The 16495-nt window shown below is 38.1% G+C and overlaps 1 protein-coding gene across 9 annotated transcripts in view; it reads right to left on the bottom strand.

Moving 5' to 3' along the window:
* MED12L (mediator complex subunit 12L) overlaps positions 1 to 16495 on the bottom strand; it is a 343992-nt gene that overhangs the window by 233722 nt on the left and 93775 nt on the right. For 8 of the 9 annotated variants that reach the window (XR_010139264.1, XM_054552827.2, XM_054552829.2 and 5 more), the window contains 5 exons: positions 10288 to 10419; positions 7372 to 7498; positions 4908 to 5122; positions 3203 to 3307; positions 2188 to 2364 (listed from right to left, as the gene is read on the bottom strand). Coding sequence is in view for 8 of the 9 variants with exons in the window: in XM_054552827.2 (XP_054408802.2) it covers positions 2188 to 2364; positions 3203 to 3307; positions 4908 to 5122; positions 7372 to 7498; positions 10288 to 10419 (756 nt within the window). In the remaining variant the exon portion in view is untranslated. The remainder of the gene's footprint in view (positions 1 to 2187; positions 2365 to 3202; positions 3308 to 4907; positions 5123 to 7371; positions 7499 to 10287; positions 10420 to 16495) is intronic. The other variant, XM_024244981.3, reaches the window with a different exon arrangement.

Here is a 16495-nt window from a genome sequence, read left to right as displayed (position 1 = left end):
TACAGAGAGTTCCATACGCCATTCAGCCAGTTTTCTCTAATGTAAATGACTTAAGAGAACCACAGTACATTTGTTGAAACTAAGAAGTTAACATTGGTATATTACTATTAAATAAACTCCGGATGTTAATATCGTCTCCCTTTTTTACCCACAATATTTTAAAAACAAATCCCAGACATCATGATAGTTCATCTATAAATTCTTCAGGATACATCTCTAAAATATAAGGCTACCCTTTCTGCTCCCCTAAATAAACTGTGAGATTATTCCATTATATTGTAAATGAATAATGTCTATAGGTAACAGTAGAAAAGTATAGATATTATTCAGGCAGTGATAAATGAGAACAAACTTTGGCAAGTTTTGACATATCCCTGGATATAGAAAAATTAACAAAAAATGGATTAATTGTAATAAAGAAAAAAATATGGGTTTGATAATCTGACAAGTTTTGAAATGGCCCTGGACATAGAAATTACAAAAACAGAGACTTTTAACTGTAATAAGAAAAAAAATATGGGTTTGGTAATTTTGAAAGTCGTTTCAGGAGATATTCCAAAACACCAAAATAAATAAATAAATAAATAACTTAACAGAATACTTAGTTTTGCAGATTAAAAAAAACTCCTAGAAGATACCCAGAAAGTAACATAATACACCTACAACTACTTTTTCTATTTTGAGACAGTCTCGCTCTGTCGCCCAGGCTGGAGTGCAGTGGTGTGATCTCGGCTCACTGCAAGGTCCCCAGAGGTGGACCTTCACGCCATTCTCCTGCCTCAGCCTCCTGAGTAGCTGGGACTACAGGCGCCCGCCACCAGGCCTGCTAATTTTTTGTATTTTTAGTAGATACAGGGTTTCACCATGTTAGCCAGGATGGTCTCGATCTCCTGACCTCATGATCCGCCCACCTCGGTCTCCCAAAGTGCTGGGATTACAGGCGTGAGCCACCGCGCCCGGCCCAATTACGCTTTTTATATGTAAAAGTAACACCCAATGAAAAAAATGACTCACTGAAATTGTACTTAAAATAAAAATCCAGAAAAAAGTTAGTGAATCCAAGAATAAACTTTTTTTTCAAAGTTTGACCCAATTTTTATTTCTAATATTAAGAAACCAATTTTGTTACCCTTTAGAATAAAGCACATCACTTTGCTAAGACTCAAATGGTAAATTTTCTGCCAAGCATTTCCCATTTGCTATACAATTCTTAAATTCAACCAGTCCAAATCTGAGCCTATCTTGTACAAGCCTCTATGAAGTCTTACCCAATTTTTCAACTAAAATGCTCTTGTTCTCTCCAATACTCATTCTTTGAGAGTGGAAGGGGCCCAGAAATGTCAACTGGCTCACCTTCCAGTGACAATGAGTTTTTACTCAATTATTGCACTTATTTGAGTGCTTGCCATTTATAGTTGTTTGTCTCCCGTCTTTCCTATGCCTCAAAATTCTTGCTGACATTTGTCTCCCATCTTTCCTATGCCTCAATACTCTTACTGACTAGAAGTACCTACCATAATACAGTGCACATAAAAGCTACTCAGCAAATTTACTTTCAAATTAAAACACATTTATGCCTGGCACGGTGGCTCACACCTGTAATCCCAGCACTTTGAGAGGCCTAAGTGGACAGATCACCTGAGGTCAGGAGTTCGAGACCAGCCTGCCCAAAATGGTGAAACCCTGTCTCTACTAAAAATACAAAAAATTAGCCAGGCGTGGTGGCGGGTGCCTGTAATCGCAGCTACTCTGGAGGCTGAGGCAAAAGAATCACTTGAACCTGGGAGGCGGAGGATGTGGTGAGCCAAGATCATGCCACTATACCCCAGCCTGGGCAACAGGAGTGAAACTCTGTCTCAAAAAAAAAAAAAAAAAGAAAGAAAAGAAAAGAAAAAAAACACATTTAGACATCACCTGCAGTGACTCAAATGCTCTTTAATAAAAGGATACTAATACAGAAAATTTTATTTTCTAAATCTAATTAGCCACTAATATCACTACAAATTTGGACAGCATCAGTACATAAGCTTAAGATCAGAATTAGAACAGAAGCAGGAGCAAATGCAAAAAACTCACCTGCTATCATTATGTATTAGTCAAGAATACAGTTGAATAATCTGACGTTCAACAGTTATTGATCTTATAATAAAATAATCAGGGTGTAGATTAACTGAAGCAATGACTTACCAGAGGTATAGGAAAATGTGTTGCATACTGTAAGTGGCGAAGGAGGTCGTAATTAGATGGAAAAATTAATTCCCTTGGCTTTTCTCTCTTCACCAACTTCTCACAATTGACTGACATTCTTCTGCCCAAGGAAGTGTTGGCATTCTCACAGGATTCTCCAGGCATAGGAGAAAAAATCTAAGTCATGTAAAACAAATGTTGGAGATTGTAAATGAAAGCCAGCAAAACCAAACCACAGCGCTACATACCAAAACATACACATAAGACACTTATACACCTTTTCCTACTTAACCACTTAGCAAAAAAAATGAAGAAATTTTGTTAATTTCCACAAAATTCATATTCAGATCAGTACGAATCTGTGAGCATCACCCTCCATTTTGTAGATGAGAAAATGACAACCACACACATAAGAAACGTGTCTACACTACCTGGAAAGCTAAAGATAAAAGCAGAATTATGGGTAAGTGTTTTCCTCATAGGGCTACATTTCCTACAGAAACATATACATAATAATAAACTAGTAAGACTAACGAATAATAGACATAAAGGTTTCGGTCTGTACCCCAAACAATTTTTTTTTAAAGTTATATATTGTGATTCACGAGAAAGAACACATTATAATTATATTGAAATAAAGTAGAAGAATGTATAATAAGCCCAAAGCCACCAAAGCTATTATACAGAAGCTGAAGATACACATAGCAAATCAACATGGACTGTCATGGTGAAACTACATTCACGCATTAATGAGATGATTATGAGCTCAAAATGAACAGAAAAGTTAGACAGCCAACTAGGAGGACAGGAGTGTTAGAATTTACAGAGTAGGCCATGCAACCAAAACTGAGGATGACCCAATTGTGTCAGATGATAATTGTACCAAAGGATGAATATGGCAAGATTACATATCACAAATGTGCAAGTCATTCTGAGAACACAGAAGGATCGAGACAGGCTGGGATGGGAGCGGGTTAATTCTTAATTGTCAATAAGAATCAAAAATTGAACCTACTGGAAATTCCGAACCAAAGTCAGTTTTAAAGTCACTCTTGTCTACTTCATCAAAAATGTTAGTGGTTCCTGAGTCAATGCCCATATGCGCCATAATACTCTGTTCCTGATAATCGCCAGAGAAAGAAAGTAACATTGTAAGTTTTGGAGTTCATCAAGAAACTGAAGCTAAAACATGACAGTGGGATTTTTAACCATCTCTGTCTTTTGTTCCCCGTACTGTTTTCTTCCCCGCAAACTGAAGGCATGCCTTGCTTTGAACAGTCACATTCTTTTCCCTCATCATGAGAAAATTTAACTTCCGTGATATTTTAAGAGAAAAGCACACAAACATCCGGATTAAAAACAAGTGTCCACAATTTCCTTTCTTGGGCTATTTCCCATCACATACTTTAACCAACTCTTCTTATTAAGAAAAATATAAGACTATATCTGAAATATAAGATACTTTAATATCTATAGAATAGAAAAGAAAAAGCAGGAGGATAAGAAAACATGTAAACAGGTAAAGGAACTTCAGTTTTTAGCCTTGTAATTGCTACTGTCAATAAATTAAGAAAAGTGTTTAAATATTTTTAACCCGACACCATTTTGAAAACAAACCTTAACAGTACGAACTATGAATCCATGTTTGCAATTCTAATATCAGGTTTTTAATTATTAAGTATAGCTACTGTTTTAAAAAATAATAATGGTATATGCCTAAACTGTGAGGTTTTTCGTTTTTGTTTTTGTTTGAGACAGTTTTGCTCTTGTTGCCCAGGCTGGAGTGCAATGGCGCAATCTCGGCTCACTGCAACCTCCACCTCCCGGGTTCAAGCAATTCTCCTGCCTCAGCCTCCCGAGTAGCTGGGACTACAGGCATGTGCCACCACACCCGGCTAATTTTGTATTTTTGGTACAGACAGGGTTTCTCCATGTTGATCAGGCTGGTCTCAAACTCCCAACTTCAGGTGATCTGCCCGCCTCAGTCTCCCAAAGTGCTGGGATTACAGGCATCAGCCACCGTGCCCAGCCTAAACTGTCAGTTTTTAAGCAATTGTCACAAGTTCTCATCATTTTCCATAACTTCCTATCACCACCTCCATCTTTTTTGCCTTGAAAATTTCAGTATCTGGAACAATATACAAAATACCAGAATTTGGCAGAAAATTATAAAGTCACACTCATAGCATAAAATGATTTGTTGAAAAGGACACTTCTATAACATTTGAGAAATAGAGATTAAACTTCTAATTAACTGAAATGAAAATATGCGTTGTGACTAACAAAGAATTTCCCATTATGAATAAAAGAGTGATATAAGTAATGAATGATACAGTAGGGAAAAGAGGATTCTTAGAATGAAAACTCAGCTGACACTTAAAGGTCAAAACAAGTCCAGTTTTGAGATACAATGTTAAAGAAAAACTAGAGATTAGAAATATCTAGAACTGAAAGTATATCATTCCAATCCTATGAAAAATGTTACGGCCTGTCAGATTATTTTCATTACAGTTTTATAGTATCCAAAGGGAAATTCTGGAAGACATAAGAAGCTACAGTGTAAATATCTTTCCCGCTTGAGAAGCAGAGATAAATAACCACTGGGGCAAAAGAATACAACAAAAAGCCATCACTCTTCTACCACTACATGAGCCATTTGAACATGGTTCCCAGTAGAGTTCAGTTTCTGGGGGAGTGGGGCATCATATCCAGGGCCATACCTCCATTTTCACATCATGGTCCTTTGAATAGTGTTCATCTGCATTTTCCCCTACTGGTGACCGCGGCCGAGTTGAGGCAGTGACTGACAAATCTCCTCGAGATATGAGGGTACACATGTATGCGTCATGGGAGAAGACGTCATGGCGGATGAACTCGCAGAAGAGCAGCACCAGGTTCACAAATTCTACCTTTTCACATTCACTGTTTGGGTCCGCTATAGAGAAACAAATTCAATCAAGAATTCCTTGAGCAGGTGGTAGAAAAAAACTAATTACTAAGGCTTAATATTTTCATTACTTTTCACAATCAATCTATTTGGGGAAAAAAAAAGATCTATTGGAAGATTAACTGAGGCACTAGCATTTTGGGCAGAACTGACAAGCAGGTTTTGATTGTCCCACCATAATTGAAAAATATCCAGTATGGTAAACATGACTAGAAGTTTAAAGGTAGTAGTCCTAGCTGGGCGCAGTGGCTCACACTTGTAATCCCAGCACTTTGGGAGGCTGAGGTGGACAGATCCCCTGAGGTCAGGAGTTCGAGACCAGCCTGGCCAATATGGTGAAACCCCGTCTCTACCAAAAATACAAAAATTAGCTGCGCATGGTGGCAGGTGCCTGTAAGCCCAGCTACTCGGGAGGCTGAGGCAGGAGAATCGCTTGAACCCAGGAGGCGGAGGTTGCAGTGAGCCAAGATCGTGCCACTGTACTCCAGCCTAGGCGACAAGAGCAAAACTCCATCTCAAAAAAAAAGATAGTAGTCCTTAATAGCCATTCAAGTACTAATGTAAAAAAGCAAAATTTCAGGATCAGAAAAAAAGACAAAAGGACTAGACTGCTGTCCTCTGGTTTTACTAATAAAACAGTTCATGACTGCTTTTTCTAGCTTGAGTGTGTCTGTGCAGTTGTGAGAATATGGTTGCACATTTTCAAAGGAGATTTTACAATTGAACCACAATTTAAATGGTGTTTGAAAAAAATGTAAGCAGGATCCACTGAAAAGAAAAAGGAACAACTGAATAAAAAGAACACAAAGATGGAGCTCTACAGATTATTTTTATTCATAACTAGCCTATTTAACTCACATTATGACTTTCAATATTATCACTGCACTCTAAAGTTTTGTGACTACACCTTTAAGATAAGATTCAAAATTTGTAAGATGAACCTGCAAAGCTCAATCCTTGGTACCATCACATTTACAAACACCAATAGGAGACACATTTATCCAAGGAACATTAAGCTCAGTTCCCTAAACCTTGAACCTAAATGTTTCCTCTTGCTCACTACCAAACTCAGTGATGAGCAGCCTCTCTCAGGGAACAGATCAGCTTTTTCTGACAGACAGTAAATGAGATGAACTAGCAAAGACACAGGAGTAAGGAGTTTTTCCTAAAGAGAGAACAAGAATGGGGAAGAAACGAGGGAAGCAAAGGGCAAATGTCTGTCTCCCCCAGGGTACAAGGTAAGTTAGAACTGCTAACTTCATGCCTGACAATATATTTTCTGCTATCAGGGATCTCTTCCGTCCTTTCACTTTTCTGCTTCCTTTTCCATGAATTACTCCTCCCTATATTCCAATCACTAGATTAGCTCCAGCGCTTGCTCTCCTTCTAGCCTAGAAGCCACCAAATAACTGAGAGAGCGCTTTGTCTCAAAGAACCTCACCTGCAGGTCTCACTCAACCCAAAATGAGGCCCCTCCTCAGAGGACTCAGAAGAGTACTGTTTGTTGTTGCTTTACCTCTTTCTTCACAAGCATCTTCCTCCTCCCCAACCTTTTTCTCCCCCTTTCTATTGCTTTTGACTTTTTGCCATTTTTCTGTTATCTTAAGATCCTCCCTGTTGCATTCTGTCATATGAAAATCTCAGAATAATTTCAAGCCTACATAGCTCACAAAATATTTCAAAAGTGTTCACCCACAGTCTGAACCCACTGGGTGGCTGTTTATTTCAGAAACCCTCAACTCCTCATTAAAAAGGCAAAAAAAAAGAGCTTGAGATGACATAAACATCCCAGAGAGTGTAGAGAAGCAGCCAGGCATCTATAAATTACTTCCTTGTACCATGTCTCTGGCTACAGAGTACTGTTGCTTGATTCCCCCCACCCCCATGTTTAAGAGCAGGAACTAGAAAATCAGAAATATAGAAAACTACTAAAAAAGAGAAAATTCCAAATCACAATCAATATACAGACAAATGTCACAAGACCTTACTTCCTTACATGAAGGAGTGAGGTGACTTTTAAAAATTATTTTTAAAGTCTTTGAAGCTTGACTGATTTTAAAATTGCCTAAAAGTCTCCATTAAAAAACATGCCACAAAATTTTGCTCAGTAAAACATACATTATATTCAGTGCCAAGATATTAAATAAGACCTAAATTTTTAAAAAAGGAATCAGAAAAAAAAAAAAAAGATCAATCCCTTATTTAAGATCTAGAGGCAAAGAGCTTTCTCTACTTACACAAAGAGGGGGCCTGTGTATCTAAAAACCTTAACAGCACATTCTGGAAAACAGGCAAACTGGATCCAGCAAGAGAGGATGAAGAAATAGACTCCTTCTCATCTAAGACTTCTGATTCACCACATCTCTACAGATTAAAAATAAATAACAAAGTTAATTACAGAAGTATAGTCATAACAGATCATGAATTTGTTAATTTTTTATTAGCATTTAAGTGCTCAGGTAAAACATGTAAAATTAATTGATATGTCTGTACTTATTTAAGGGACCATGCATCTCAAGTGAATATAATTTCTAAAAGTTGGAAAAAACTACCCCAGAACAACTCAAAGGATTTCAAAAACATGCCTGAAAAACATTATTCATGTGAATTATAAACTCTGCACAGTATTACACGAGTGCCCACTAAATATATTATGGTACAACAAACTATTCATTATCCCTAGGCAAAATTGCTAAAAATAATTTGAAGTTGTCTTCATTTTTAAATAGTTCATGTTTAACTGTATTCTCCCTGGAAAATATTGGGGCATATATTATTGAACTGTTTTTTCAGAAGGGTTTATTTATTAGTGTTTTTGGAGAAACATGGTATCAAATGAGAATGCTAACATAATTCCCCTAACAATATTCTTTCACTTACTCATCACATTCGGCCAATAAGATCTCTCAGAACCTCTAGGAATGTCCACAGTTCATGAAGTACCTCTAGGGAAGTTATTTAACTTCTATTTTCTTAAAGACAGAATTTACACAAGACCAGAACCTTGTTTTCTATTCTTTGTTATATTCCTTTGATCATTCCCATTTTCGTTACTCTTTAATATCAAGATATTAATTATGTTAAGAATATCATTATTTTTCCAATCTATTTTCTCTTTGTGAAGGTCAAATTTTAAAGATAGTGATGCTTAACAAAAAATCAATTATTTTAAATATCTCTGAAAGAATACATTTTTAGATATGGATACATTTAGGCTATTAAAATTACAAGCTAATCTATATATTAACCTCTTCTAAAAATGGAATGTGTATGTTTGTATGTCTGGAATAGAGGCAGGAGAAAAGCAGTGTAAAAAAACCCATATGCAATACAGAAGGAGCAATGAAATATTTGGGAAATTTCATTTTAGCTGCTGAAGTTTATGGACTGCAATTCACCATAGAATAGTCCAACTATTCATTATGTATGGAAGAAAAGCAATGAAAGGCTTTTCCTAATTTGCACACTGTTCAATGGGTCATTTAGCTTACACCTTAACATTAATATCTTCAAGCCCCAGTTTCAACAATATGATCTTTCATTTTTGGTGAATACAACTTTCCTAACAGGAAGAGAAAAATGTCTATAAAATGTTCTTCCTATTTCATTTTTACTAGCTTCACAAGAAGGACGTGTAATATCAGCAACACAGAGAGCCAGCTAAGGCTCATCCAGTCATGCAACAAATACTTTCTGAGCATCTACTATGCAGTGAGCACTACTCTGTGCCAAGGACACAACACTGAACAAGATGAGTGAGCTTTCTGCTGTCGAGCTCACCTTCTAGAGGGGGAAGGTAGGTATTAAACAATAAGCAGATTAACTAGATGAAATGTGCACTGCAACAAGGAAAGTAAAAACAGTGATGTGAGCAAGAGTGCTTGAGGGGTAGAACGCTGTTAACTTTGATCACGTGGTGATGGAAGACCTTCCCCAGGTGACACATGTTGAGCTAGGAATGCTGGAAAGGAAGAGACACTTCTTGAGATGGGAATGCCGGGAAGAGGCTGGCCATGCCAAGACTGGGGAACAGTCTGCCACCTAGAAGGAACAACAAGAGCAGAGGCCTCAAGGTGACAGTGTGTTTTGTGTATTGAAGAAGTAGAATTACCAAGGTGAATGGAGCTGTGACCCTGGGGAGAAGGGCACAAGATGAGGTGGAAAAGGCAGGTGAGGTAGCTCAGGAGATGCTGCAAAGGCTACAGTCAGGAGCCACAGAGAGTATCAGTAAGGGGACACTGTGATCTATTTACATTTCGAAAAGATCGGCAGTTGCTGTGTACAGGAAGCAGAGAGATGAGGTAAGATGCCTCAAAGTTGCCAGGTGAGAGATGACAAGGACCTGGTCAGATGATATACACACATTCCCCATAGCCATCCCTGCTAACAGTCACAGGCAGAAAAGAAGGCCTGCTTAGAAAATTTCCCTCAACAAAAGCTAATATTGACGAACTTAGTTTTGCTTTTTCCCTTATAATTTACTTCCAAGGCTTTAATTGCTCTCTCTGGGGCCAGAATATAATCTCAAAAGCAATACAAATTGGTATTTATAATATCATAATCATAACTGCCTCAAGAAAGTATATCCAAATCCACTAAAATATGTAGTTGTAAATTTCATAAAAGTTGGTATATCTTACACACATTTGCACATGTATATTGCACGTGTGTGTATGTTGTGCATACGCATATTTCAATATAGCAAAGAAATTTCTTTGTTCTGAATCAGATGCTAAAATTGTATTATTTTATCTTTTATTTATTTACTTTTTTAGAGACAGAGTCTCACTCTATCAACCAGGCTAGAGTACAGTGGCACCATCATAGCTCACTGCAGCCTCAAACGCCTGGGCTCAAGAGATTTTCCTGCCTTCTCCTCCCAAAGCACTAGGATTATAACAGGTGTGAGCCATTATGCCCAGCCTAAAGTTTTATTTTAAAAGATACCATTTTTAAATTAGTCCAGAATATAAATGGCTGCATCAATTTAGACAGATTCTACTATGAGAATCTTCCTTACGTGAATTTTTACATCCTCCCTTTTTTCCTCAAGAGCAAAAGAATAACATAATGAGAGTAAGAGAAAATGATCTTCCCCAAAACAGTATTTTTACATTAGGGCATTCAAGAAGCAGAAAGAAAATGGAACCTACCTCTGCCTCAATTTCTGCTTGCCTCTTCTCCAGGAGTTTTGCCACAGCCATGGCCCTGTGCTTGCCAGACCGTTTGCAGCTCACAGCCCATTCACATAACAGCGTCACCACAGCTTCATCGTTGGGCGCAACCTAATGACCAACAGAGAGGGGTACCAGCCACATCAAATGAAACATTCACCCAGCAAGAGGCAGGAAGCAAGCAAGGGAATATCTAACACTTTAAAGCTTTTTTCCATGTTTTATTATAGTAGCTTCAGAAAGCGCTTCCAAAACATTTTTAATTGAAATACAAAAAATAAACCTATACAAGGAAAGAAATCACTTATGCTGAATCTGTGTCAATTCCAAAAGAATTAGAGCTTCCCTGTGGATGCCTTCACTTACACAGGGACATAACCTAGCCCCAGCTTCTCTCTAGAACTCAAATTTCAAAACCAAATAGTAAGGGAAAAAAACAACCACTGACTGCCAAGAACAGCTGTCACAAAGTCAAAGTACATCACTCTACTGTTGGCAACTTCAGGCCCCCCACTCACTCAATGCCTCATACAATAAGTAATTCTGACAAGCCAGGTTATCCAGTGACCCACTCCAATACAAAATTAGAAGGAACAAACCAGAGGGGAGGCTGGAACGCTGGTAAAACACCCGTCCCAATGGAAATAACAAACACGAAAAATGACAGCCCAGCACCAAAACGAACCAACAATTAAGGGCAGACACAGTCAACCAAGGACAGCAGCCGGGTCTAGGTAGGGCTCAGCATGGTGACCAGAACTGTCAGCCACAGTTGCCATGGCCCAGAAATAGGCACCAGCGACTGAGGATGACAGGATGTTGGGGACCCAAATGACATGAGTCGCGGATGGGGGTACAGCGAGTGGTGAGCAGGAAGATGGTACTTCTGTGTGATCTGTCCTTTCCTTTTAGAGGATCCACGCCAACCAATAGGACATCAACTACAAGCTTTTAATATGTCCCCATGGGGATAAACATTATGCCAGAAAAACTAGATAATCGCAGCATTAGCACTACAGGCTATGAGGGAAGTTAATACTTTAGAATCCATAAACTCAATTAAGATTACGATATGGCTATGAGCACACTCCACGGAAGAACATACGTACACACACGCATGAACCTAGCACATTTCGGATTGTCTGTGCAGTCTGAAAAGCCATCCAAGAATCCCAGAATAAGTATCCCCGATCAGCTGTAGATGCTAGCAAACAATTCAGATCACGAAAATCAGTTTATTCCAAGATTTTTATTCATCATACCCTAAATTTTGTCATTTAAACACATGGTTACTCAAACCAAAGAAATTAGTTACCTGAGGCAGATACCTCAAAGGGAGCTCTGTTTTCCTAATTTAAAACAAGAGAAGTAACTCAATTGAAAGAAATGTTTGAACATAACATTTAAAACAGAAAGTAAACTGGGAGGACTTTCTGCCCAGATTCACTCTAACCTATATAAACATAAAAATATAAAAGTCAATCCAGTGAAGGACCACATGCTTATAGGTTTAGAACATTAAAGATAACAAAAAGAGTTACCCTAAAAATAACTGCTTTCAGTTTTTATTAATCTAAGCAGTAATATGCATCATATACACATTTACACAGATTTTTTTCTCCTGCATCCTCAAGATTACACTAAAATGTGCTACAAGAAACAGGTGATTTTAAAATTTAAAAACTTCTTTTCCCACTAAAGATTTTATGTGAGATTTAATATCTACGTGAAATTAGGGAGACATATAGAGGAACTGTATGTGATCAGTAATGTCTCAACAACTATGTGGGAGAACAGATTTCTTCAGATCTACTGAATGAACTACAACAAAAGAGAAGTCAAAACAAATCACATTACCACATCCCTTTTATAAACCAAAACAACAGCTAGTGTGCCCACATCATCTCTGAGAAAACAAACAGAAACTCATCACACACGACACTCTGAAGATCAACAAACGAAGCACAGTGTACACACAGCATACACGATTCTGAAAAGGCAGGAGAAAGACAAATCTGATCTCGGCACCCATAATGTGCATGAGTGTTCGGTGCTGTTAGGAATAGGAAGGCACATTTTCTTGCTCAAGAAGCTTACACTCAAGAGATAAGAACTAAACAGCAAACACAGAGCAGAATAAGAGGCTCTATACACTGCACGTCAACAGGGACAATCCAGGGAAGGTTTTACGAGAGACATGGTCTTGAACCTTCATATAGTCACACTGTTAACTAGGGTTTTATCCAGAGAGAGGACTACAGGAGATTTTTATTTTCTGCTTTTATCATGCTGAAGAAAAACACTGTTTCTGTTTTGGGGAAAAAAAAATGTAAATGGGCCTTGGAGGAAAAATATCAGATTTTTGATAAATAGAAAAAAAATGTAAAGGACAGAAAAGACCTATCTAAACATAGTGGAAATCATATGCTGTCCTGCAGCCTTGGGTTATAACATCCACTTACACAACTATGTGCTAGGCACTGTGTTCTGCCCTATTTATATGTATGATCTCATTTTATCCTTACAGAAACCTGGAAGTAGTTATCCCAACTGTAATGAGAGGCAAGTTAAACCCATGCCTCCAGCCCCAAACTCACCCCTAAGCTACTAAAACCCATCCGCTTCCTGGGCACCTCCACCTGCTGACCACAATCACCTGATCCCAAACTAAGCTCATCCTACCCCTCAAATACATTTCTTGTCCTGTGTACTTTCTCTTAGAAAACGGCATCACCATTCAGGCCAGAAATCTGAGAGTCCTTCTCTCTCCCCAGCCACATTCTACCTACACTCCAGTTTGAGCCCCTCAGACATGCTAAGCCCACCTCCACCTCGGGCCTCAGTGTTGGCAGCCCCTTCCCTCCAGTGCGCTCCTTACCCCCGAGTTTCACAGAGCAGCCCCTTCTCTGCCCTAAAATGTGGAGGATTCAGGCTGACCTCGAGGCTCCCTGGCCACCCTGGCAAACGTCATGCTATTTCATTTGCTTAGCAGTGAATGCTGCTATCTGAAAATGTTTTCTTCACTTATTTATAATTTTACTGTCTGCATTCTCTCACTAGTAAACAAGGATTTTAGGTGGGAACATCATGAATAAAGCCACTCAGCAGAAATCCTATGAATGACAAAACATAAACTCATTCTAATTTAGGGCAAATACTGGGTTTATCTTATGGCATACATCCAACAGCAGTCTGAACGAATTTTAAAAAATAAAATAAGGAAGCACTGTTATAACATCTAGAGCATTCACAATAATTTTCAATCAGCTTGCTCTAATCTCTAAATTATGCTCCTGGAGATGCAAAGAAAATAAGCAGAGACATTTTCTCTCTCCTAATTCATATAATCTTCACTCCTTTAGGTGTCTTGTCATCTCAAGCAACTTTAACTTACCTCATTAAAAAAAATAATTTACCTAAATTAAAATGTTCTTTTTACATTTTCATGTCTTTATTCCACTTATTATTGCAAGGTCACAATGCTACATAAAATAAGCAAAATTATTTAAGACTGCCAGAAATGGTTATTACAAATGACAGGCTGGGCACGGTGGTTCACGCCTATAATCCCACACTTCGGGAGGCAAAGGAGGCAGATCACCTGAGGTTAGGAGTTCAAGACCAGCCTGACCAACATGGTGAAACCCCATCTCTACTAAAAATACAAAAATTAGCCAGGTATGGTGGCGCATGCCTGTAGTCCCAGCTACTCAGGAATCTGAGGCAGGAGAATCACTTGAACCCAGGAAGCCAAGGCTGCAGTGAGCCAAGATGATGCCTCTGCACTCCAGCCTGGGCAGCAGAGTGACACTCCATCGTAAAAAAAAAAAAAAGACAATGAGCTAAGTACAGTGGCATGCACCTGTAGTCCCAGCTACTGGGGAAGCTAAGGCAGGAGGATTACTTGAGCCCAGGAGTTCCAGGCTAGCCTGGGCAACATAGCCAGACCCTGTGTCTTAAAAAAAAAAAAAATGGAAGGAAAGACATGGCAATGATTTCTACATTTATATAAAAGCACTAATGATGAGCTGAAATTACAACTACCAATTTTTATTTTTAAAAGAATAGATTTCACTTTTACATTTCTGAACATGCTTGAGATAAAATACCCACCAATGTGACTTTCATTTTACTTACACTTTTGCATATATTCCAAATTTTAAATGGACATATATTATGTTTAATACCAAAGAGATAAAATACATATTTAAAAAATATATATAACATAATATACTTAGATGCTGATTCCAAATACAAAATAAGCCTAGGATTTTGACAAATCTCCAAATGGCTTTAAAAAAAGATTGCCAGCAAACTTAACCACCGAGAAAATAGAAGTGTTTTTTTTTTAATCTTTTAAAAGTAAAATCACTTAAGAATTTAAAATCATTTAGGAAAGAATTTTTTTACTAATCATAAAAAATGACTTGCAAAGAAAACAATTTACTAGAGAAACTGGTCAATTCTTTGGAAGAAAAATAGGGTAGTTGCTTACAAGTTAAACAACGTAGTGAAATAAAGCAAACATTGTCTGTATCTATGTGTATACTGTGCACTGAAGAAAATTAAATTTACAAAATGTCCACTGGAATTCCAAGTCTGTGCAGAAAAGTTGGGTCCTTGATAATTTCCTAAAATAGATTCATAAAAATCCAATGAATATGGAAAGGTACACTTGTCTCTCAATGATTTGACTCACCCAGTTTAAGTAACTGACACATCTTCACCTAGAGATGCATAGAAAAGAACACATAAAGAAAAGAGTTCTTTTGAACACACCCAGATGTCACCACTGGGGTTTGGGAGGCAGAATGTACTAGAAATAGAAAACAAGTTCCAAGAGGGAGTCAATTCACTTCCAAAAGTACCCATTAATGTGCTTTCTTTTTAAGTGCCCATAATACGGTAGGCACGGGGAAACAAAAATTTTAAAGATCTTGTCCCTATCCTCAAAATGCTCACCTTCTAGAGAGAAACGTCTAAAAGACAAGTAATCATAAAGTAACAAGACATTTCTAGAGTGGAGGAAAAAGTAAGTCTAGCCTTCCACCCCTTCAGTATCTCCTGGGAGGGGAGCATACATCTGTCCCAACTTACTGACATCTGAGATCTCAACCTGAAGAAATTCCTGTGGACTACCTGCTGCAGTTGTAGTCCCAATTTCTGATTTTTAGAAATTAAGTGAATTAAGAAACCCAGAAATTAAAACCTTGAGGAAAATGCTGCTGAAAAGACTGAGCTTTTAAAAAATATAAAATTTCAGCACAAAAATTTTCTTGTCCTTTTATCAATTATGCCTATAAAAAGTTATGCATTTCAAAATCTTATATTTAACCAATAAATATTTTCCAATACTAGCTAGATACCAAGAATGCAATGTCCACTATTTCTTAAATATCATAAAACCTGCCAAGTGATACCATCCTTTCCTTAGGATATTTAGAGTGGTGGGAATAAAGGAATAGACAGGTTCTGTGCCTACTTTAAAAGAAATGATATTATCAAAGAAGTTTTACAATGACTTATACTAACTTCTCAGAGAGAATGTCTTCAGCAATGGAACTATGAAAATTTTTGGTTTATTTCCATTTTTTCTGCAGGCTAATGGGCCAGATTTCAATGTCTGATTAAAGACATACAGATAAGGGCAGATGGGAGAGGCTTCCAACGGAACACAGGAAAAGGAAAATCAATGGTGCATGACCAGCAGTAAATCCCAAGTCCTATCCAAGAGGGGTCATTCTCAGCCCTCAGTGTCTCTCACCATGCTTTCCTTCTTCCAGGAGCAGTACCCCTACTGCTCCTTCCCCTTTGAGGGGTAATTACAGTACCCCATCCTCTCAGCTTTATTGTTATAGTCTGCATTTGGAGCTGTGAGAGGCAGTGAAAATTTCAGGCAATTCTTTGGACATAAGAAAAACAAAATTCACTCCATCAGGTACTCATTAGGTGCAGCGTCCTGTAAAACATTTCAGATGCCAAAGGTCTAGATCAGCCCTGACCAAATATAGTATATGTTTCTCTTATGATTAACCCCCTGCCCTTTTTTTTTCGGTCTGGCTCTGTCACCCAGGCTGGAGTACAGTGGCGCAATCTCGGCTCACTGCAACCTCTGCCTCTTGGGTTCAAGCGATTCTCCTGCCTCAGCCTCCAAAGTAGCTGGGGTTACAGGTAGGTGCCACCTCGC

Source organism: Pongo abelii, chromosome 2, assembly GCF_028885655.2.
Source record: "Pongo abelii isolate AG06213 chromosome 2, NHGRI_mPonAbe1-v2.0_pri, whole genome shotgun sequence".
NCBI classification, from domain to species: Eukaryota; Metazoa; Chordata; class Mammalia; order Primates; family Hominidae; genus Pongo; species Pongo abelii.
Note: the sequence above shows the minus strand (reverse complement) of the source record. Positions and strands in the feature narration are given on the sequence as shown.